This window comes from Notechis scutatus, chromosome 10 (genome assembly GCF_049901735.1).
Source record: "Notechis scutatus isolate UNSWTSFEM ecotype Mainland chromosome 10, rNotScu1.2, whole genome shotgun sequence".
NCBI lineage: Eukaryota > Metazoa > Chordata > Lepidosauria > Squamata > Elapidae > Notechis > Notechis scutatus.
The window spans coordinates 10,317,859-10,342,222 of NC_142018.1; the positions used below are offsets into that span (position 1 = coordinate 10,317,859).

Sequence of the window (24,364 nt, forward strand, 5' to 3'; positions counted from 1 at the left end):
TTTGCAAGAGTTGTGTTCAGATCACACTGGCGGCCAGGGATATTACTAGCCAGGAATTTCATGCCTTTAAAAATCAAAATAAGTGTCTTAAAGTTGGAACTAGGCATACGCAAACCAAAGTGCTAAGACAAATCACTGGTAAAAATAACATTTTCCAGTTCACAGAAAAAAATACCCTAATCAGCATGTAAGCCTACCATTAGAATTTGTTAGAATAGTTGCAGAGCTGAAAGGCATTTTTATAGCTTTGGAATATGGGCATCTACATCCGAGGTAGCTAAATATAAACAAAAACAAAACCCAACCCAATAGCTTTTCAGTTCTTTCAAAACTCTGTTCAGCCTGCATTGCCACTGAAACCCAATATTTATTATGATGTCTGGATTGCTGCTCTTTGACTAAACAACACAAGAAGCGTCCGACCTCTTGGCTTGCCTGGGCCGCATTGAGTGAAGAGGAAATTGTCTTGGGCCACATGTAAAATATAGAATATAGTTAATGTACATAAATCACATCATAATGTTCAAAGTTGACCAAGAGGGGATCTTGGTGCTCTCTGAGCTTGATTGTTTTCTGGCAGATGTTTCATTACCCAAACTAGGTAACATCATCAGTGCTCGTAGTTTACAATGATGTTAAAGTTTAGTCTTATGGAGCCTCATCGCTAGCTGTCCATGTGGCCTGTGGACCATAAGTTGGACACACTTGCCTTAGGTCAATGTTTCTTAACCTTGGTAGCTGTAAGATGAACACCAAGAATTCCCCAGACAGCACAGCAATCCACACATCTTGAGAAACGCTGCCCTAGATGATCGTGGAGGTCTTCTCCTCCCAATGACCATCAGTTGCAATGATCACCATTTGGCTAAGCAAATGCAAACAGAAATGGCATTCGAAACAACAGGTGCTGAGCCTCAAAACAACATGCAGTTCAGATCTGCAGATCTTTTCCTATAGACTTTTAGGTTCTCCATCACAACCTTTCTTCTCTATTAGGCTGGCCTTATCATGCATTGCCTCAGCTTGCTTCCTATCTTTTACATTCATGGTGTTTTTTTTAAAATGCATGTAGTGTTGACTGTTCATATGGACAACAAGCACTTCAAGCTGCATTTTATGACTCCAGAAACAAGCCACAAAGGGCCATGTCATGCCAGACGTGACAATCAACGTGGCAGTGAGCATAGAACAGCTTCTTGAGAATCTCATGTAGTTTAGTTTTATTGCTGCTAATTGTGCTATACAAACTTTTTTTAAAGGAATGCTTGCTGAAAACTCAGAAGCGAGAGGTACGGCTTCGTGAGTTTCCCAGTGTTCAGAGGTAAGGGAACATCAGAATTCTCCTGACCCCTTTCCAGAAAGCAAACAAGAGTAGTACTAAAAAAGAAGAAGCCATAATTATCCCGTGTCAAATAAATTTGCATAATTTATGTGGGCCAAAAGAATACAGCCTTCTTTGGCATCGGATTTTGATGCGGAACGGTGGCCAATCCCACCACCCTTTTTATCTTTACTTGAGAGGAAATACATCATTGCTCATAGTCAAGTACATTCGCTTTCACCCAGAGGTGCAAATTAGACAGGGGAGGGGGGAAAAAACAACCTTTTAATTTCTCCTCTATGAGATGTGAACTTGCAAAACCTTTTCCTCTGTGCCAAGATCTTCTTAGGCTAAAAGTTGCAATCCTGCTCTCCTGTGCTTTTTCACTCTTGGAGAGCAACTAGAAAGACAGCAGAGAGATAAAATGCAAAGGAAGGAAGAGACAGGGAGGCGGTGGCAGCTAAGATGAAGAAGCTGTGAGCTGGAATTTAAGAGTAACTTACAAGGGGACTTTAGAAGAGGGGGGACAATTTTCTTACACAGCAGTTTTCTTGCCAACATTTCCATTATATGTAAAACCAGTGTCTTCCAGGTTTGTGCTCTGGGGCGTCAATGGAGCATCTCTTATTTATCTTACATTTTTGTGAATGAAGCACTGAGAAGGCCTTCAAGGCCACACACCAAGGACCTCTTAGCCTGGAGAAAGCCTATCTACCTGGTCGCTTGGAGTCAACATGGATTTGACAAGCACCTAATCAATTGGTTAAATACTATCCCAAAGAACAAAGCATACAAATTGGTAAGTAACATTTTCATTATCCTATTTAAGACACAACATACATGACTTTAGATCAAAATTCTAAAAAAAAATTGTTTAAGATTAAAAACATTAATCTTAAAGTTTCCAGCAGTAGTTGAAAAAGAGGAAAATTATGCATTGGACTGTTCAAGGTTATTCTGAGGATTTTGATGCACACAGCAAAGATGGAAAACTCCAATGTATTTCTCACTGAGTTCAGGTCTACACGGCCTACTAATTGTTTAACAAAATCGATCAAAATAACTTTTAAGCCTGGCTGCATAAATGTGTTGTACATTTGCTAAATCCTATTCAGAGCTAATCCATAAATTAGTGTTTGCTTGCTAGCTAGGTGGTTTGTTTGTTTAAAAAAAGCAATTATCTTAATAAGTATATGGACTAAGTAATTGCTCCACATTAAAAGTCCAGAAATATATTTCCCCTTCGAGGGAATTCTTATCAATATTTCTCACACCACGTATGAAGCTTTTTTCTTCTTCTCTTGAGAAACAATTTCCGCATTTTCATCTTTTTTTTATATGAGGCTCATGGACCAGTCACTTGTAAGTAAGCCTCAAATCTGCCAGACCTTCAGACATGGATATATACTGGATCTTCGCAGCATGACGGGGATTATTACTACCAATCTCTACAGTATACTAAAGGGGAAGGCTGTGCAACTGGAAATTGTATTTTCTGAATTGTGCACTTAAAAGAGTCAAGTGTTTTTCCTTGCTTGTTTGGAATTTCCACCTGCTGATATACACAAAATAATTTATTAGAGCTAAGATAAATAGATTTGCTTTTTTCAGTAATGAAAATATTCCAGAATATTTCATCATCCTAAAATGAAGAGAAGATATTTGCTGCTATATACAGAAAAAAAAGAAAAAAGAAAGACCAACAATTCTTTGTTTGATCCCTGGTTAGAATGATCATCATTTGAATGAAGGCCCAAATTATCCCCACTGATCTCTTGAAACCTATAATTTCCAGTGATCAGTCCATCTACCTGAGAAGGAGAAAAGAACAAGAAAAGGCAAAATATCACACTGTAGGACTGACGGATTAACATTAGGAAGTTATTAACAGAATTCACTACTATTCTTCCATTCTTCGGTGCTCTCCTTAGGTCAAGGGTTTATTATTAAGTTCATATTATTATGAAGGTACCATCATCAAGAGAGAGCTGCCAGAAGCAGCTTTCAAGTAGTTTTCACATTTGTCAACAGCAAAACTCTGAATCTGCAGAAACTATCAAAATGCCCTCGATATACAATTGGCCTCACAGGCCTTCCCATTCTATGTCTTCCTTCATATTTAAGGATATTGGTTAACCCAACGTAATCAGTTCAAAACATACACGTTAGACAAGCTATACTGTGTGGTTTTCCTTTGTCAAAAAAAGATTACAAACTGTCCAAGGCATTTTTTTCGGATGAAGATGACAAGCTGAATGAGGTATCGTCGGGTTCTGGAGATGTATGATTGAAATCCATCTCTTCCAATTCTGGAGGTAAATCGGCTAGAAGTGCCTGAGAAAATGGAAACAACGAAAAGTTGCTCTTTATTCTTGTGAGTTTGAGGTCCTATCACATCAACAATTAACCAGTGGAACGGCTTTCCTTCAGGAATTTGGGGTGCTCCATCACTGGAGGCTTCGAAGAAGAGTCTGGACTGCCACTTGTCTGGAATGCTATAGGCAGGGATCTTCAAACTTGACAGCTTTAAGACTTGTGGACTTCAACTCCCAGAATTCCTCCTCCAGTCATGTTAGCTCAGGAATTCTGGGAGTTGAAGTCCACAAGTCTTAAACTTGCCAAGTTTGAAGACCTTGGTATAGGGTCTCCTGCTTCAGCAGGGGGTCGGACTTATTCTGTTTTGTTTTCAATCTCGGCATTACCTGTTCATGTCTCACCTGCTCCAAGATCCAAACTAGGCAAAACAACTAAGTCTAATGTGTGTCCCCCACACCCCACCAAGAGAAAGGGACTCAGGCCAGGAAGACAAAATGGGGAGTGACTGAATGATAGGATGATTCTGTTGATGCTAGGTCAAGAGTTGCATTTTTGCAGTTCTTCATTCAGTGAAATTCATTTCATTCATTATATTTCACACATCATGTTTTAACATTTTAAATGTTCATGTTTGTCATTTTAATCTTTCAATGGTTTAACCAATTTTGGCTTGTTTTGATGAATTGTAAAGTCACCTTGTAGGAGAGATGGATGGCATAAATATTTAATAGATACCATAAATCCATCCCAGTCTCTGTAATCCACATTTAAAAAGCTCTATCATAAAAAATATATATTCCAAGGCAACATCCTCACTGTGTATATATTTACACATATAACATTAGTGGCAGAGAGTTGCTTTCACCGGGAGACCCACTGAAACTCGCTTTTATCCTCATAGCAGAGGCCTTCAAAAATGACAAAAGTTTGCTTCCTTTTCCTTTAGTCTTACCTGCTGCTGATCTTTATCGTCTGTTTTGACAGCAAGTATCAAACTTCTCGTGAAAGTCTGGAGTTCGAAATACTTCTGTTTTTGATGCTCCAGTTCACTCTCAACGAACCTTACTTCCTCGTTCTGGAAGGAGGAAAAAAGTTCTATATAATATTTCATTTTGTAAGGGAGTTAAATTGCTCTTCTCAAATGTGTGTCCCCCCCTCTTTTGGCTTTTTAAAGGGGAGCGATATTTGCAAATATGTGGTGCAAATATGTAGAGTTTTATGCTTGAGAAAAAGTCAGTTGATATAAAAATAAATCACTTTCTCACTTACAGTTTTGAGATGCAAAACATGAAGTTATGGTATTTATAATAAATTTACAAAGTATTTTTTCAAAATATTTTCAAAATGAGAAATACTAAATAATAAATTAAAGTATAGCAGCACAATCCAATTAAACACTAAAATGCAGAAGCAAAATGCACCCTTCTTAATCCATATCCTATCCTATCCTATCCTATCCTATCCTATCCTATCCTATCCTCATCCTATCTATCTATCTATCTATCTATCTATCTATCTATCTATCTATCTATCTATCATCTATCTATCTATCTATCTATCTATCTATCTATCTATCTATCTATCCTCTTTTAATGACCCCATAATTCCTTGTGGGGTGAGTCTGGGAAACTGAATAGAGCTGAGTGTTTACTGGCTGGATGCCCTTCCTGTCGCCAATGCGGAAGTTTTTTCAGCAGATATATTCCCAGTGTGCCCAGAGAGAGAAATATCTGCCTCTACCTTGGATCGAACTCTCAACCTCCTGATTGTGAAGTGAGAGCTCCATCTCTAGGTCACCGCACCACTATCTATCTATCATCTATCTATCTATCTATCTATCTATCTATCTATCTATCTATCTATCTATCTATCTATCTATCTAAAAATCTCCCTATCTCTCTTTCTCTCTCTGTCCTATTATTGTAATTAGGAAATACTCTTCTTATTGATTTCAACAACAAAAACTGCAATAGATAAGAACTCCATTTTTAAAAAAGATGGATAACTTATTATTCTCAGATACTAGCTCATTTTACTGAGAATAGCTGTTTATCACAATTCAACAATAACACATTCTTGCAGTTATCAGATCACACTATTCAGATTGGTGGCAAGTGATATTAAAGAAGAGAAATCACTTTCTTCACATTTATCTGGCACTGTATTTTCTCTTAAAGCAGGAATCATGAAGTAAATTGTTACACACATATTGTGTTTTTCCCCAAAGGCATCCACTTACTTTAAATCTGGCAACATTCTAGGATAACATGCATTCTATATTGTTACACCAAATGAAACCTAAGTTAGAAGAGATCCACCTCCAATTCTTATGTATAGATGTAACCTTTGCAAATTTGGCAAAAAGCTGCCCTTATTATATATTCCCAACTGCTGTTGCTTATATGGCATCAAAAGCAAACATTATAGCCTGTAATCTACAATCTGGTGAAATTGGAACATTCTGCCTTAAAAAAATAAATAAAAGTCATTCATCCTACTTCTAAAAGATGTTTGCTTCAGCACCATCTGCCTGTGGTTATGTTCTCACGGTCCCTAACTTGTACTCAAGACTTTGCAAGCACTTACTAGGACCAGAAGGTGGCTCAGGAATTCGGGGAATTGGAAGTCCGCAAGTCATAAAGCGAGGCCATGGTTCCCCCACCTCTAATTTAGAGGATAAACAAAAATAGAAGGCACTTACTTTGTAGTCCAGAAGAGAGCTCATTTGATCCACTTCAGAATTGCTTATCATATCGCTTTCTTCATCATCTATTATTTCTATTTTCTTAAAGAAAAAACAAACAGTGTATTTCATTTTTGAAAGCAAGGTCAGAAACTCATCCTCCACAAGAAGCTTTCCAAGACTGGATATTCTGCATTTTGATTTTTTTCTCCCCCCGCCCCTCCTCCTGCAATTCCAGGGGTGGGATTCTACCTGGTCAGACTGGTTCTATAGAACCGGTTGTTATGATTCTGCCCAGTTTGGAGAACCAGCAAATCGCGCCACTGGCTGGATCCTCCCCTCCTCTCCCTGCCACACTCCTTACCTGGCATGCACACCATCAAACTTGCCTGCTAAGTTGCTATTTTTCCTTCCCCCCCCCTCCCGACCATCAGCTGTTTTGCTGTGCCAGGAAATTTATATTTGCTAGAAAGCAGGAAATCGGTGTATTTCTTGCTTTCTAGCTGATCTAAAAGCAGAGCTGAACCTTCCTTAGGACTGAAGCTTCTATTTTTTAGTGAAGACTCAGGTAGCAGATTGCAGAAAGATAGATCTCTGGATGAATTTGTGATTCTGTGAGCAACTCAATCTGCCTGCCTGTTTTGTCTGATTTTGGGTAAAAGTTGCTCTTTTTTTAAATAAAAATTCAATATTTACATAAATATTTATAATATTTACATACAAGCCATGCCCAACGAGTCACATGGCCACCAAGCCACACCCACAAATTAGGCCATGCCCACAGAACCAGTTGTTAAGAAATTTGAATCCCACTCTTGCTCAATTCTATGGCACAACACTAAGCCCTTCAGATATCAGTCCATCAAGCTTTGCGGTTTTAATTTAGTAAGCTGATTTTAGGAAGTGTTCTCACCACATTATCTGAAGATACAGTAGCATGGTCCTCTTCTTTGTGGCCAATGCCTTCATTTGGAAGAATTTCATTGTGTTCTTCTGCAGAAATAAACAATGATGTAGTTCTAAGCAAAGTGCTGATCTAAAATAAAGACTGTCAGAAAATCTCCAGAAAGAAAGCAAAAGCATGTGTCCACTTCACAGACAGTTATGAAAAACTTAAGTCAAATCAAATGTGTCTATATGCTGTAATTAAAAGAGTTAACAACAAAATGAATTTTTAAAAACCTCAAGATTGTTAGAACTTCTGATTATTATTTTTTGCTTCTCTTGAATCATCTTGTTTTTCTTCTGAAATAGCGATGCTAGAATTAAACTCTGCATGGTAGTGACAAAAATAATGAATCATTATTCGGTCTCAGTACTGAGCACCTCTTCGCTTTATCTTCTATCCAAGACACAGCATATAAGTGATGCTTGAGCAGGGTCTGCAGGATTGTCTGGGATGCTATACCTCCTCTACACAACCTGTTTTCCTTGTTACCTTCTGAGAGGACGGGGCTTTGTGGTATACGAAGCAGAACATCCAGATTCAGCCACAGTTTTGTTGCATATAGCATCAACCTTGTGAACCCTAAAGTTTCCTCTTTCCGCTAAGTATTCAAAAATGGACAGTATGCATGTGTGTGTGTGTGTGTGTGTGTGTGTATAGATAGACAGACAGACAGACAGACAGACAGACAGACAGACAGATATAAACAGATAGATATAGATAAACAGAGAGAAAGAGAGAGAGAGAGAGACCGGTAGATAGATGATAGACATAAATAGATCGATTGATAGATCAATATAGATAGCTAGATATAGACAGATACCAGTAGATAGATAGACAGATAATATAGGTAGGTAGATAGATAGATGCATATAACACACACATACATATGTATATAGGTATGTGTATATGTATGTATATATGGTTAAATTGGTTAAACCAAATGATGAGATCAAGCCTGGCATATCTATCCATTAATGTGCCCTAGAAACAGGCTATGTTTGACGTACCCAAGGCAAAACCTTGGCAATTTGTTCCAGTCAAACAAACCAGGAGCGATTAGCTGAACTGTGAAGTTGGTAAAACATGAACCCCTGTTCATTTTTAACTGACAGACTTATTGTTGCTTGTACATTTTAAAACACACTTCTGGCATCATGGCAGCCTGCTTCTGTCACTTGTTAGGTTGCTAAGAATGGAGTCTAACTCTAAAGGATCCTTCTCAGCTGTCTTAAAGGTTCGGTGCCAAGTTATGAGTCTGTGCCTCTCTTCTCCCCAAAAAATTAATTATCCCTTTAGAGTTATCCTGAAAAGCAAAATTTTATCTAGACTTGGATTGTCCAAATGAACAATGAAATACTCAGACAAGATACATATGCAAAATTATGTTGGCAAAAATCCTGGCCCAGGCTGACTTTTTAACTAGGATTAGGGGGTATCGGTAGAAAATTGGCAAAAAAATATGTCATAAAAACCAGGCATGACTCATTTTAACGGCTGCCTTGCTTATCAATGTAAATTGTGGTCCCAGTTGTGGTGATAAGTCAAGGACAACTTGCATTGCAAATCCTGAAGGCCCCATGTGGTTACAATGCCAATGGCAGCTTTGAATACCATGGTCAACTCGCCATGGCCAACTCACCACGGGAGAACTCCCTGAGAGACCATTCAAAAATTCAACTTAATTATTTAAAATAAAATTAATTGTCGTCATTCACATTTCATTTTATCTCTCCTTTGGCATCCTTTCTTTAATGATTCTATTCCACTGTTTCTTCGATATTAATGTAACTGTTGTCCTGCAAGAAGTTGTAATGTGATGAGTTGGCCACAGCAAGTTGGCTGTGGCGAGTTTCTTCCGTGGCGAGTTGGCCACAGCAAGTTGTCGTAGACCCACCTTGGGAGCTTCCTTCCGATAAGCAGATGGACACTTCATCATTCCTGTCATTATCATCTCCTATATCAGTCAGGGGGTCATCGCCTGGAATGGGTACCGATTTATCACTGGAATCAGATTGACTCGAAAAAACGGCAGGCCCCCCTCGTGGAGGAGGCACTTCAATGCCCATCAAACGATACTTCCGCCTCCTATTTCCAATCCAAGTCTTGGGTGAGGAAAAAGATAGGGGGGAAAATCAAGACGTTATCACTGATCCCAAAACTGAAATATTAAGGAAGCTACAATCACAACTACAGTCATTCAAGAAGGAACACATTTGCATTATTGAAGTTTCTTTGGAGATACGTAGATGGCAAAATTCCACATAAGATTTAGAACCCAAGAGAAACTTAACGGAATTTCAACGTATGTTCTCATTTCTTCTCTGCTAATTTTATCACCTCTAATCCAATTAGCTTTGGATGAAAAGCTGTTTACATATTGATTATCGATGAATGAATGTCTAAAATGTATCATTTGAAGTTTTAGAATTAGAGGCACCTTAATAGCAATTACCAGATTTGGCTAAGAAAAGGAAAGAAATACAAAGAAAATACATTTAGAAAGAATTGGATGGCGAGGGCTGCCCTAATTATACCTGATTTCTAAATTGAAACACTTAAAAGCACAAGTGAAAAGATGTGCATAGGATTATTTAGTCTAAAAACTGGTCTTGAGGCAGTATTATATATAGAACAGAAAGATATAGGACATCAGGGGTCCTTGGTACTCTCTGAACTTGCTTGGTTTCTTGCAAATGTTTCATTACTCTAACTAAGTAAGGAGTGCTGTTACAGATATAGGACATTCAGAATATTCAACAAATGTTTGGGGATGAGGAGGTTTTATACCATTTAACGACTGTTTCAAAAAAAGGTAAAATCATGAGCAATCACATGGTGATCTGCTTAACGACTGGGACAACTTATGACCATAATTCTGGGCTCAATTATAGTTGTAAATTGAGGACTAGTTGTAATTCTCATGAATTCCCAGCCTTTCTTCACCTCATCATTCATCATGTAGGATGAAGTTGATGCACAAGAATCTGGTCAAGTAAGGTCAGCACTAAATTGGGACCAGATAAGGGCCAATGGAATTCAAGAGGGACCGGACTTGGCTTATTTACGGCAACAGAAGGACTCTACGCTGATGATACATTTTATTCCACCTTCTAGCTCTGATTACTCTCCTCCTACACATACAATGTATTGTATTCTCAAGTCCCCAAGTTGTGACGACCCGGGGCGTGGCACAAAGGCAACACAGTCAGATGATCAATAAGAGTCCCTTTATTATCTCCAACTTTGCCCTCAGGTTACCTTCTGGCTGGAGAAAAATTCTCCCAGGAACAGCCTTTGACTGCAGAAAATTCAGTCCAAAACAAGGTAAACACAAACTGTAACTTAAAGTCCAAACAAGCCAAACTGAAGTAATCAGTTTGGCAGGGCAGGAGCAAGAATTTCAGACTTGAAAGCATGGCAAAACTCACACAGTTGGGAAGACAACAGGAACACAGAGAAGCCACGATAATATAAGTTAGTCACTTTGTTCCTAATAGCCTGCCGCACGCAGCTTGCCTTTTTTATAAACTGTGTTCCCAGCTGCAGCTAATGAAGGGAATCAGGGCCCTCTCCTCCCCTGTAAGCCATGCAACCCACGTTGCTCTCTTCTCCGTTCCTCCCTGCGTGCCCTAGGATGAAGAGGGGGTGGGCCCGGGTCTTCCTCTAAATTCCCCCTCCCTTGTTCTACTTCTCCCCTTCTCTGACCAGCCAGACTTTGGCCTTTCCCAGTTTCCTCCACAGCCAAAGGAGCCACACTCCCACTCCATGTCAGCTGTTCATCTTCCTCCTCAGATTCAGACTCCGACAGGGGCATGACACAGGTATTCAAGCAGAGTTTGCCAAGTTTTCAAATTGGGAAGAAGGATCATACATGCAAAACATTGCTCTTATCTTTTCGTCTTTTGGGGGGGGTGGACAAAACTCGGCTTCCTTCTACAATACGAAGAACTAAAATACAACTGTTACTCCTTTTCAGCTTTCAGTTTAAAAAATGATATAAATCTCAATACAATTGAAGCATCAGACATCTAACATATAGTAGCTATCAATAAATGTCTTACCTAAGGCATGGTATCTATAAATAGGCAGGAACCAAAGCACTTCCTAATGTAACCTTTCAATAACACGTGCAATCTATTTCGGTCTAACTCTTGCAATTCAGAAAAAAAAAAGAGAAAACTTTCATCGAGGCTATTTTAGTTTCTACAAACATAAGTTTCTTACCCTTACTATTTCACAGTCAACATTTAATTCTGCAGCAACGGCTTCAATTTTCTCTCTGCAAACCGATCCAAGGCTGGTCATGCCTTTATCCCAGTATTTCTTAAGGGTGGCTAAATCTCGGTCGCTGAATTGTGTACGGTCCTGTAACTGTAAAACAAGCACATATCCTTTTTCCCCCCTCAATGAAAAGTGCAAAAAAAGCAGACAAGGATAGGCAGTGAAGATGAAGATCTTCTTAACCAGAACGGGACAACTTGCTGCCGCCAATTTGCCACGGCCAACTCACCATGGTCAATTCACTGCAGCCAACTCGTGGGAAAACTTGCCATGGCCAACTCACCGTGGGACAATTCAACAATCAATGTAATTATTTAAAATAATTAGAAATTATTTTAATTTTTGTCATTCACAATTAATTTTGTCCCTCCTTTAGCATCCTTTCTTTAATGATTCTACTGGATTATTTCTCCGATATTAATTTAACTCTTGTTTCATGGAGAGTTGTCCCGTGGCAAGTTGGCCATAGCAAGTTGTCCCACAGTGAGTTGGCTGTTGTAAGTTGGTTGCAGCAAATTGTCAGTCCCTTTCTCAACATCAAGTCCTACTTATACTTATACCATCTGGTCAAAAATCTTGGTTTATTTATAACGTCGGTTAAAACAAATTATTCTAAAGAAATAGGTGTAAAATTGAGAGACTTGTTACAAATTAGCACAAGCTTAGTCACTTGTACCAAATTAAAATGGCTGCATTTAGCTGCAGAATTTTGCAATCTTTTACCTTGAAAAACAGAACGCACCATTGTTTGGAAAAAGTACAAGGACAGGGGTGTGCACGCACAAATATGCAAAGATTATTAAATGGAGTCCAGAAACTTGGAAAAAGAACATAGCAATGTTCCAGGAAGTTTCCACGGTCAAATTAAATCTTTTTAAACTACAGTCAGTGATCAGCAAGGCTCCATTATGGACGCAAGTTGAGAACTACCTGTACCTCAGGATCAGCCACTGAACCTGATAGGCAATAAATAGTACATTTTAAAAATTCTGCAACTCACAACCAATAAATTCCGTGTTGCCCAACAACCTGAATAGCTTATAAAAAGACTCAGGCAATTATTATGTCAATACCTATATAACTAATTCAGTATTTGAAAAAAAGGGGAATATAAGATCTTGCAGAACAAAAGGCTTCATACATATGAGTTTCCCAAGAGATCCGGCCAAACTTCAAAATACAAAGATTATTTCAATTTTTGATCTTTACACTAGAATTCTTAGAACATTAAAAGCAGGATTGCTATCTTCGCCCATGCTCTCTCCTAACAATGAAAAATAAAAAAAATTGGCTTGATTCGCACTAGTATTTTGATTATATTGATAAGAAGTGAAGAGATTAATGTGCCATAATCCAAATCAATCATATACAAAATTAGAGAAAAGCTCAGCTTTTTAATATATATTTATTATATATATATTATATATATTTATATATTTAATATATTTATTAAGGAGTCATTTATAGACCATGGCTTAAAACATTAAGAAACTTTGCTTTAGATCAGTTTTCAGAATGTTTCAGAAGATTATTCTGGTCACAAAACCAACTTGTTAATAGTTTGTTATACTACCATAACTGGAGACAATGACAAATTGCTTTATTTCGTTTGCAAAACTCATTTGAATACAATTTCCCTGTGCAAATGAAGATTATGTAAAAGTCTAGAAATTGGTGCCATTTGTTAGACTACAGCTTCTGCAAACAGGTTTAAAACGGCCTTGAAAGCATTTTTAATTGCACCGATTCAGGCTATTTAACACCAACACAAATTAATATAAGATAGTTAAACAACAACATTAAAGAGGAATCTGTGCAATTTTTTTTTTTTGAAAAAGTAGATTTAGAGTTATTGCAGAACTAAAAGATTCACAGCTTTTCTGTTCTAATGCTTTTTCCTTTGTGCCCCACAGCCTTGATTTCACTTGCCTGAAATTAAAAGAGAAAGAAAAAAAAAGAAAGAAAAAACTATTTGGAAGCAGACAGAATTTAAACTGAGACTAATGGTCAGTCGAAATGGACTATAAATTTGGACTATGAAAGTTCTACTTTGATAGCCCACAACTGAAACTGTCTTCATTATTCTTGGGATGAGCAAGGCTCATCTTTCAAAAGATTTATTTTGTTTTCCAAGTGCCACGTTGTTTTAACCCTAATTAGGTTTTCCAGTTCCAGTTGCTTTTAAAAATACCACTCCATTGGTACAATTATTTTCCAGCCTTTTTTTATTATTGTGATGCTGTCACTGAAACGCAAGAACAAAAACTGTTGATTGATATAATTAATATTAAACCAATTCATAACAGTTAATGGGCAGGATTTTTGAATAACAGAGTATAATAACTTTAATTGACTACTGCCTGCATTGATAACAATCCCCCAAAATTTACAGGGCTGCAAAAGAAAAACAACTCAAATCAGAATTATTCCATGCAATGATGTTTCTTGGAAAAATAACGAAAATACTTCTCACTGTTGGCTAAAATTCATTGTAAGCTACTCAGAGCTATGCAGCGTATAAACATACGCAACAAATGAACACACAATCTAAAGCTGAAGGTTGGTGCAGTTTCACAAGATGTACTCACTGCTCTTTTCCTGGAGCACCCAGTAATCCAAGGCACAGTAAGGTTTCCTGAAATCTGTGGAAAATAAAAAAAAATTACCACAAAGGTACATTTGGCACGCTGCATAGATAGATAATCATCTGAAGCAGTTGGTGGGATTCAAATTTTTTTACTACCAGTTCTGTGGGCGTGGCGTGGCTTGGTGGGCGTGGCTTGGGCGTGGCAGGGGAAGGATACTGTAAAATCCCCATTCTCTGCCCACCCCACTAACCTGCTTTCCAGCTCCGTTCTCCTATGCAGGGCAACAAAAGAAGACTCAGCCAATCAGCTGGGACTCAATGGGAGGCAGAGAATAGATGGGGGCGGGGCCAGTCAGAGGTGGTATTTGAAACTACTCAAATTTCCGCTACCGGTTCTCCAAATTACTCAAAATTTCCACTACCGGTTCTCCAGAACTGGTCAGAACCTACTGAATACCACCTCTGATCTGAAGAACAGTTAAATGTATTGGAATGCATTCTTTTGAGATTAATGTAAACCTTTCTTCTTTCTCTAAGAAACCTGATTTAGAAAGAATAAACCAGCGGTTCTTAACCTTTTCTTCACCATGGACCCCGTTTTAAATACTTATTGTGGCCACACACCCTGGCCATGGATCCCCAAGACTTAAGATTTAAATCATATGATTTTTTCAAGCCTTCACAGATCCCGTGACGACATCACACACACACACACCGGGGTCCACAGGTTGAGAGCCACTGGAATAAATCATCATTTACTTGATCTCAAACTTATTGAATAATTCTAAATTCTTGCAAATTCAGCCAAGTGCTTTAAAAAAAAAAGTCTTCAGTTGATTTAAATGTTTCTCTAAACCAGAACATGAATCAAGATGTACTCTTGGCTTTATATGGTTCTGAAGATATTTTCAAAATGATCGTTTCCAAATTCAGATATCATCAGAATTGCAATATCTCTACATAAAAGCAAAATACCACTCACACATCATCACAAAATTTCCAGAGCCGTAAAGCCTACCAACTTAAAATTTGGCATGGATGTTCCTCTTGGCTTCTAGGTGCTCACTAAGAAAGGATTTTTCAAAATGACTATCAGAGCATTAGTATTTTGTATATTATTATTAACACACTCTGATGCCGAGTAGTTCTATTCCCCCTCTCCCACCTGAAAAGAAATCTGTTCTAAATGCAAAACACAAGCAGAGAAGTTTCAGTTTCAGCAACCAGCTTTAGTACAGAACAATTGAGCTAAGCCACGCCCAGGCTCCTTGCTGTCTCCTTCTTGCTTACACAGCAAATACTGTTTCACTTTCCAAACGGCCCTCAAAACTGTCACACATTGACAGGATGCCAGCCAGATAAATACTGATGGATGCTGGTAGGCAGAGGCAGATTCCCCCCCCCCTTATTTTCCTCCCCAAAAACTAAGCCCGACCACATAATTTCATAGCGAAGCACGAGTACAGAGCTAGTACTAGAATAAAATATCAAAATGCCAGGGACATAAGAGGAAAACGGGCATCCATAAAGAAATGAATAAGGGGTGGGAGGGGGAATAGAAAATTGCTTTTATTTCCTGGTAGCAGAAAAGAAACAATTCCCTTTACAGTCGCTCATGAGCTGGAGTTGATGATTCACATTAAAAAAAAAAAAAAAAAATGGAAGTGGCACATTTCCTAAATGTCGGACCTTAGGAAGAAAAGCCCAATTACCTGATAATTATTTTGGTTCTGAGATAGCCTTAGTTGATTGGATGCTGCAAAATGAGAAGAAAGGTTACTTCTTGATGGATAGGGATTGCTATAGAGCGTACTGGATGTGCTGTGCAACGAAGTCCGTGGAGGTAAACGATAGTCTCTGTTGTGATACAAGATATTGTTGTGCAAGTTCCTCGCGTTCAGCACGTGCGAATTGCAACTCATGCTCCTGCCTGAGCCAGAAAAACCAGATCCCGGATTCTCGACGCGGAGGGACGTGCCGCTTAGCCGAGAGTAGTTTTGTATCTGGGCGCCCATGGAGGCCAACTCTTCCTCTCTGGCGTATTCATCGTCCACATCCCCGGTTTCCATCGCGATAGACAGGCAATTGCCTTCTCCGGAAGATGACAGGGCCTTCTCTCGACTTCCTCCCAGAGACTGGTCAGTAACAGCCAAGGAAAAAACCTCTCGGATTTCCAAATTGTGGGTGCTACAGGAAGGGTCTCTAACGTTAGATCTCTGCCCGGATGGCACGGAAGAAGCGAGGATGGGGTGCTCTGGCTTTTGCAACCGCTGGCAGCCCACCTGGTCCACTTTGTACGGCCGGTGGCACAAGACGGGCTTTTGAGGTAACACTAATTCCGCCGTCTGAACCGACGAGCCGCCGTAGCTTTTCTTCGTGTGGTTGTAAATAGAATTCCCTGAATTCAGCACGCTGGTTTGCCTGGAGAGGATGATGGTTTTCTCGCCCAGGAAAAGCGACGCGTTTTTACAATGGGGAGCTTGGCGGGTCACTGCGATGTGTTGCCGCTGGAATTCGGGATCGCTCTTCCCGGCCGGCCTCGACAGGGAATTTTTATGCACATCGCTCATCAAGGAGTTAGTCTGTTTGGTGGAGACCAGTCTGCCAGACGAAGTAGCCGGGTTATAGATGCCGGTGACAATGACGTCGTTATTGGAGGACGTCCACGAGGACTGCTGGCTCTGGGAACGGGCTATGCTGACCACGTTTTGAACGGCCACTTCCGGAGGCATTGTCAATGTGCTGCTGGTCGTGGCTGATGGGCTTCCTCCAGAATCCACGGCGTTCTTACTGCTCATCTTTCTTCTTTTGTTTCCAACCCACGTCTGCAAACAAAAAGGAATTTGTAAGCAAAGAGGATTCGTAATTTTCAGCTAGCTTTCGAGGTGGCCTTTTCATGGCTCAACTATGCTAGGTAGTTTTCTGGCCCTCAACTATAATTTTCAGCTAGTTTTTGAGATAGCTTTCCATCCCCACACTATAATTCTAAGCGAGATGGTTTTCCAGGTCTCAGCTATAATTTTCAGCTAGACTTCAAGGTGGTATTTCCATCATCATGTCAAAAGCTTTACTCCCTTACATCTGCAAACAAACTTTGTTTAAAGTTCTGAGAAAATAATAAACATTTTCAACACCTGACTGATATATATGGGAATGAAAGACAGTTAAGTAATTAAGGATGTAAATGCCAGTTCAGTATAGTGGTTAAGACACCAGCTAGAAACTGGGAGATTGTGAGTTCTAGTTCTGCCTTAAGGCATGAAGCCCACGGGGGACCTTATGTAAGCCAGTTTCTCTCCTAGGAAGGGTTCTAGGAAGAAGCCAATGGCAAGTCATTTCTGAAATTTTGCCAAGAAAATTGCAGGGACTTATCCAGGCAGTCACCAGGAATCAACACTGACTCAATGCGCAATATGACATTGTGACTAGGAACCTGCTCATTGAAAAGTTACAATATCCAGGATTGTTTTATATGTTTAATTTTATATTAAATGTTGCATTAATTTAGAAACTGGGGAAAAAAATCAATCTTTGCAAAGACATTGATGGCACTATTCAATTCCTTGAATTTTAACTGTTTTATATATAGAAATGTCACTCGAGTTCTATTTGATGATTTCTTTACATAAAATATGTTTTTAAAATGCGGGTCATTGCTAAAAAATCTAACAAGTGTATAAACTTCACTAGCAATGATCAGCATGAAATAGTTGATGGCAATTCTGTTTGTTATTTCAATACTACTATAAACGAGTATGTGTGTGTGTGTATTACAAATGCAGGTCAGTTTATGACTGGATATCAGTTTCATATTTCTTCTACCATAAGGGAGCAGAGATTCATTAACTAAATAAAATTATATTTATTTTGCACATCTGGTTTAAGAGACAAGTTACCACTAACTTGTCAAAAATTTTCTCAAAAATTCTCAAAAAAGACTTTTGATTTTCTATACCATTTGCTCTCCAACCTTTGCGGCTTGGTGGCCCAGCTTGGTGGGGGGGAGAGAAAGAGGGGACTGGGACACAGGAGAAGTGGGCCAGCGTGTGCAAATGTGCAGTCTGACGCACACAAGTGGTGGGGCCAGTAAGCCGCTCGATTTGTGCGAGCAATGGGGCTGGTGCATATGTACGCGAGTGCCCGCCGGCCTGCATCTCGCCCAAGTTGAGTTGTGCACACATGCGCACATGCTGGCCAGCCACTCGCATGGTTACAGCTTGGTAATGGGCCCCAGCCCAAGGTCTGAGACCCCTATTGTATAGCATAGGACTCTGATGGGGAACCTATGGCACGTGTGCCACAGGTGGCAGGCAGAGCCCTTTGTGCGGGCACGCGAGCCCCAGCCAAACTTACCTGCACTGTGCATGCGTGCGCCTCCCACCTGATTTTCGGCCTGTTTGAGGCCATTTTCGCCCTCCTGGAGGCTCGAGGGAAGCCTCTGCAGCCTTGGGAGGCCGAAAAACGGGCCTTCCGGAAATACCCAAAGTGCCAAAACGGGCCCATTTTCAGGTTCCTGAGACTCCAGAGGCTTCCCTCGAGCCTTCGGGAGGATGAAAACAGCCTTCCCTGGGCTCCAGAGGCCCTCTAGAGGCTGAAAACAGGCACTTCCGGTATTTCCGGAAGGCCGTTTTTCAGCCCCCTGAGGCTGCAGAGGCTTCCCTCAAGCCTCCGGGAGGGCGAAAACGCCCTTAAACGGGCCGAAAACCAGCTGGGAGGCACGCACATGTGCAGTGCAGGTAAGGGGGTGGGGTGGGGGTGTTGTGCGTGCATGCGCAGGGGGTGGGGCGCATTGCATTGTGGGTGCTGGCGCGCGCATGCTTTTGGCACATCCCAATAAAAAGATTCACCACCACTGGCATGGTAAGTTTTATCTTACAATGCTGCGAACATTTCAAGGAGGATCCATTTATGCAAAAAGGTCTTCAGCCACAAGGGAAGTTTCTAAGATAAAGCCAAAAACAAGGGATGGAAAACACAGGACCCTCACTCCCCACACCTAGCAAACGCAGGAAAGGAGCCTTCATGGTACCATACTGAACTGTGTACGTATGATTAATAAGGGACAACTAATGTATTACGCATGATCCTGACTACATGCTGCAGAAGGAAGACACATTGATGGCCGAGAATTGACTGGGAAACCTACTAAGCATATAGAGGGGTTCTGGAGGTACAAGGGAAAAACCCACCAAGTCAAATCAAATCACTTTATTATCTTCACAGACCAGTGTTAAAAAAAAAATCCGAAACTGGAAAGAGAGAGAGTATGAAGACCTTTTGTTTTGCTTCTCGGGGCAGCAAGAAGTCACGTGGTTCGGTTTCTAGTGGAAATCAATTCTGATTTCTAAACCTTTTGTTTTGCCCAAAAGCGTCACCACAAAGGTGACAGGTTCTAGCCGTTCAATGGAATCACAACAATACTGCTCTGCTAGAGCAGCCCACACCTGCCATTTAAAGAAAAAGAAGAAGTTCTTGTCCTAAGCCCACAAGAAACGAAGCAAGAAAACAATACGTAATATAGCATTGTCTAAGCAACCCGACCGTCAAGCGTTTATAATTTTTTTCTTCACAGGCTACGGAACAGACAGAGAAAATTCCGTGAACTCACGTATCGAATAACTTGTAAGAACTGTAAAATTTCTTCTGCCAAATAGGTATGACCAAAAAGGAAAATAAAAAGGAAAGCACAAGGGTGATCCCAATCTTATTACACATCCTGCCTTGCTCATAAAGTTTCGTGGAGATGTACAAGATTTTTTTCCCCATTGTTTTAATATCCTGTTCTTATTAACAATTAAAAGAGAGGCAAGAAGTGAGATAATTGCACATTCTCTTTTTATTATTAGTTTAGAGGTAATTCTATCTGGAAATACTTTAATTTTCTCGGTCATGGATTTTTCGGGTGAGACTTCACTACCACACAAGCATTTTCCTTAAGATATTGGGTCCCTTCTTGTACAGATAAAGTGGTAACAAAATGAAACTTGCAATTCACTGAGTATGCCAAACAGAAGGGTTATGATCACTGTATTCCACCCATAATTATCAGACTTTTAGGTATTTTAACCAAGCATAATTTAGGCTACACTCCATCAATCTGATGGCCTTCAGACGGAGACCAGGCAGCTTTGTAGCTACCTCCAAAAAATGCCATCTCAATCTACAACCTCTTATCAAATCAGATTGAATACTGCAAAGTCCCAATCCTAAAATGTTTCCCTACGTCCTTCTCCCTGGCCTTAAAAAAGAGAAATAGGCAAGTTTTGTGGCAAAGAACACTCTCGGAAAACAACTGCTACACCCCAGATGGTAATATTTGTCACCTCAATTTCATCTACTTTATTTATTTATTAATCAAAATTGTATGGCTGCCCACCTCACCAAAAGCGATTCTGGATGGCATATAACAATTGAATAATAACGTAATGGTTCTAGAAGCAACAGATGTAAAAAGACAAATCCACATTAAAAAAATAAATAAATACACAAATAAAAACAAACATACAAACCCTGGGCAGAGAGGGGAGAAGAATGGCCATCTCAACAATGGAGCCAGCTAAGCATGCATCTGGATCTTGGGGAGCATCAAGCCTGATAAGATAACCAGGTCTTGAGGGACATAAATGATATTAAAAGGGATGAAGCTAATTTAATTTTGGGGAGAAGCACGTTGCATAAAAAGCTGTGAAAGTTGGAGCATAAGAAAGGCTGAGCCAAAGAATTGAGGCTTTTGAACTCTGGTGCTGGAGAAGACTCCCGAGAGTCCCTTGGACTGCAAGGAGATCCAACTGGTCAGTCCTAGAGGAGATCAACCCCAACTGAAGGCCAGATCCTGAAGATGAAACTCAAAGACTTTGGCCACCTCATGAGAAGGAAGGACTCGCTGGAGAAGAGCCTAATTCTGGGAAAGACTGAGAGAAAAAGAAGAAGGAGGGGACGGCAGAGAAGGAGGTGGCTGGACAGAGTCATTGAAGCAGTTGGGAGTGAGCTTAAGTGGACTCCGGAAGATGGTAGAGGACAGGAAGGTCTGGAGGAATGTTGTCCATGGGGTTGTGATGGGTCGGACATGACTTCACAACTAACAACAACAACAACAACATTCCATAAGGTGGGGTCCAAGGCAGAGAAGGCGTGTCTCCTGAGGTCCACCAAACATAGGTTCCTAGCTGACGGTACCCGCAGCAGGCCTTCTCTGCCAGATCCAATGGAATGGGATGGTGTAACCGGAGAAAGGCAGTCCCTCAGACCGCCCAGTTCCTTGCCATGAAGGGCACTGGAGGTTAAAACCAGCATCTTTCACTGGAACTAGAAGCAAAATGGCAGCCAACGCAGCTCGCGGAGCAGAGGTGCCACATGAGCTGCTGTTTTAACATATGGTTAAAAGAATAACTAAGCTAAACCATAACGGTGAACTAGGCTTGGCACCCAAACTATTGCTTTTCTGAGCGAGCTATTTCTCACTTATTTCGCAAAGGCCAACAAAATTTTGCCACCAAGCAGACATTCAACTGGAAACTAGTAGAGGTGTTATGAAGCCAATTATATAACAACCCGACTTGCCTAATACAGTTTTTTTTTTACAAATGCAATTTGTTGTATGAATGCTTTAAACTTACAGTTGCACACTTACAATAATGTAAGTGTTCCTTCCTTCTTGAATTATCATACACAGAGGGGCTCTTGTGCGTTTTATACCCGCTGAAAGTCTGTAGAGATTCTCAGTCATCCAGGTCATTGGTTGTCCCAAAGGTGCTTTTTTCAGGAGGCAACTGGACTTTCTTGTTTTTTCTTTTGAAGACGTTTCTCATCCAAGAAGCTTCTTCAGCTCTGACAGGATAATCTTTCCATTCCCTATTATCCTGTCAAAAATGAGGAAGCTTCTTGGATGAGAAGTGAAATGTCTTCAAAAGAAAAAAAAAACAAGAAACCTTTGGGTTTATACCCACTGCTATAGTTAAATAAATAAATAAATAAATACAAATACACTCTTCTTAAATTAAATCATTTTGTATTATATTTTTTTTACCCTTTTTGTCCTGCAACAGTGAGATGGGTGGCATATAAGTTTAATAAATTTAATAAATAAAATAGAAAGGTTTTCAACAGAAATTTCTAAACACATATTCTACTGAAGCATAAAGCTTCTTTTTTATGGCTCCATGCCCTGTAGATAAGGTAAGCAAACACCTGTGCCTGTTAAGACTGTCATGTAAATTTGAGCATGGAAACCTCAGTACTTACCCTGACTACACTGAAGTCCAGCTTAGTTTCTTGTGCACACTGTAATATGAGCTGAAAGCAATTTTTACTCTGATTTGTCATTCCATTTTCATAGTAACGCTGCAATATCCTCTGTTGTTCTGCAGTAAATACAGAACGCAGATTCATCTAAAAATAAAAGAAGATACTCTGAAAAGAGGAATAATTTAATACTTACAGGGCATTTAAAAAAAAAAAAAAGTACAGGCTCCCATTTATCTAAAGAAATAGAAAACTACAGCAGACTGACTCTAATTTATTCCGATTCCCCAGTGAATATTCTTAAATATAATTTACAAACACTCGAAAACAAAACGAAGCAGTAACTATTCACATTCAGGAATTAAGTGTAGCTCAACGCAAACAGAACTCCGATACTATTAAAAAGATTAAAAGGGTGTTTTACTAGAGAAAAACGGACTTGGTCTCTTCTTAGTAACACTCAAACAAAACAAACAAATAAACAAGAAAAAGGGATAGAGTGAAGTTGCAGGCAGAGAGGTCTTGGTTCTCTACTGATCCCAGAGACACAATTGTGAAACCTAATTCACTTTTTCCTGACCTGAGTCTCTTTTATTGCCCCCGATGAATGCTAAGTAGGCCAAGACTAATGTGATTTGTCGCCTCAGATATCTGCAAAGTTGCAGAGAGGACTGATAGAGCAGTCTATCCCTAAACTCTAAGCTTACAGGAAGCTCTTGACTTGCAACCATTCACTTAGTGACTGTTTGAAGTTACAACGCCACTGAAAAAAGTGATTTATGACTGTTTTTCACACTCACGACCATCGCAGCCTCCATGGTCACATGATCAAAATTCAGAGGCTTGGCAACAGACTCATAGTTATGACGGTTGCAGTGACCGTGATTTTGGGACCTTCTCACAAGCAAAGTCAATGGGGAAGCCGGATTCATTTAACAATGGTGTTACTAGCTTAACAACTGCAGTGATTCGCTTAACAACGGTGGTGTGAAAAATGAGTAAAATGGGGCAACGTTCGGTTAACAAACATTTCACTTAGCAACAAAAATTTAGGGCTCAATTGTGATCGTAAGTTGAGGACTGTCTGAATTAGTTACTATAGTTTGTAAACACTAGCTGGAAATGAGACACTATAGCATGAAATGAGCCAGACATGATTTGTCCAGTAATCTATAATGAGGTTATCATTATGGCTTAGAGTGATGAGTTTATCCAACCCATGGCAAAATGTGACATGTTATATTGCAGTCGTTTGGATGCAGTATTGCAGGCTAATTCTGCTGACTGCCAGCAGTTTGATTCTCACCAGCTCAAGATTGACTCAGCCTTCCATTCTTCCGAGGTCAGTAAAATGAGGACCCAGATTGTTGGGGGCAAGAGGCTGACTCTGTAAACTAGTTAGAGAGGGCTGTAAAGCACTGTGAAGCAGTATATCAGTGGTAAGTGCTATTAACATTGTTATGTTAATGCCAAACATATGTTATGTTATATCAAACAGATTCTGTCAAGCAAACATATTTTCTTAACATTGTTGGTGATTTTGGCTAAGACATACTTTGATTTTTTTGAGTATTCAAACTGCCCAAGGAGCTGCTGGTACAGTTCTACAGAGGAATTATTGAGTCTGTCATCTGCACCTCTAAAACTTTCTGGTTTGGTTCTGCAACCCAACAGGACAGACACAGACTTCAGAGGATAATTAGGACTGCAGAAAAAACAATTACTACCAACCTGCCTTCCATTGAAGACTTGTATACCGCACGAGTCAAAAAGAGGGCTGTGAAAATATTTACAAACCCCTCACATCCCGGATATAAACTGTTTCAACTCCTTCCCTTAAAACGACGCTATAGAGCACTGCACACCAGAACAACTAGACACAAGGACAGTTTTTCCCGAACGCCATCACTCTTCTAAACAAATAATTCCCTCCACACTGTCCAAATATTTACAAAGTCTGCACTAATATTACTATTAATCTTCTCA

The 24,364-nt window shown here is 39.8% G+C and overlaps 1 protein-coding gene across 6 annotated transcripts in view; it reads right to left on the reverse strand.

Annotated features, from left to right (window-relative positions):
- Positions 1 to 1,501: 1,501 nt before the first annotated feature.
- The window catches only part of HDX (highly divergent homeobox), a 31,133-nt gene continuing 8,270 nt past the window's right edge, over positions 1,502 to 24,364 (reverse strand). For 4 of the 6 annotated variants that reach the window (XM_087972070.1, XM_087972071.1, XM_087972072.1 and 1 more), the window contains 9 exons: positions 22,379 to 22,525; positions 15,850 to 16,962; positions 14,139 to 14,192; positions 11,494 to 11,640; positions 9,164 to 9,371; positions 7,234 to 7,313; positions 6,339 to 6,422; positions 4,590 to 4,712; positions 1,502 to 3,655 (listed from right to left, as the gene is read on the reverse strand). In XM_087972070.1, the coding sequence (XP_087828196.1) occupies positions 3,530 to 3,655; positions 4,590 to 4,712; positions 6,339 to 6,422; positions 7,234 to 7,313; positions 9,164 to 9,371; positions 11,494 to 11,640; positions 14,139 to 14,192; positions 15,850 to 16,962; positions 22,379 to 22,525 (2,082 nt within the window). In that variant the 3' untranslated portion in view covers positions 1,502 to 3,529. The remainder of the gene's footprint in view (positions 3,656 to 4,589; positions 4,713 to 6,338; positions 6,423 to 7,233; positions 7,314 to 9,163; positions 9,372 to 11,493; positions 11,641 to 14,138; positions 14,193 to 15,849; positions 16,963 to 22,378; positions 22,526 to 24,364) is intronic. The other 2 variants (XM_087972075.1, XM_087972074.1) reach the window with 1 other exon arrangement.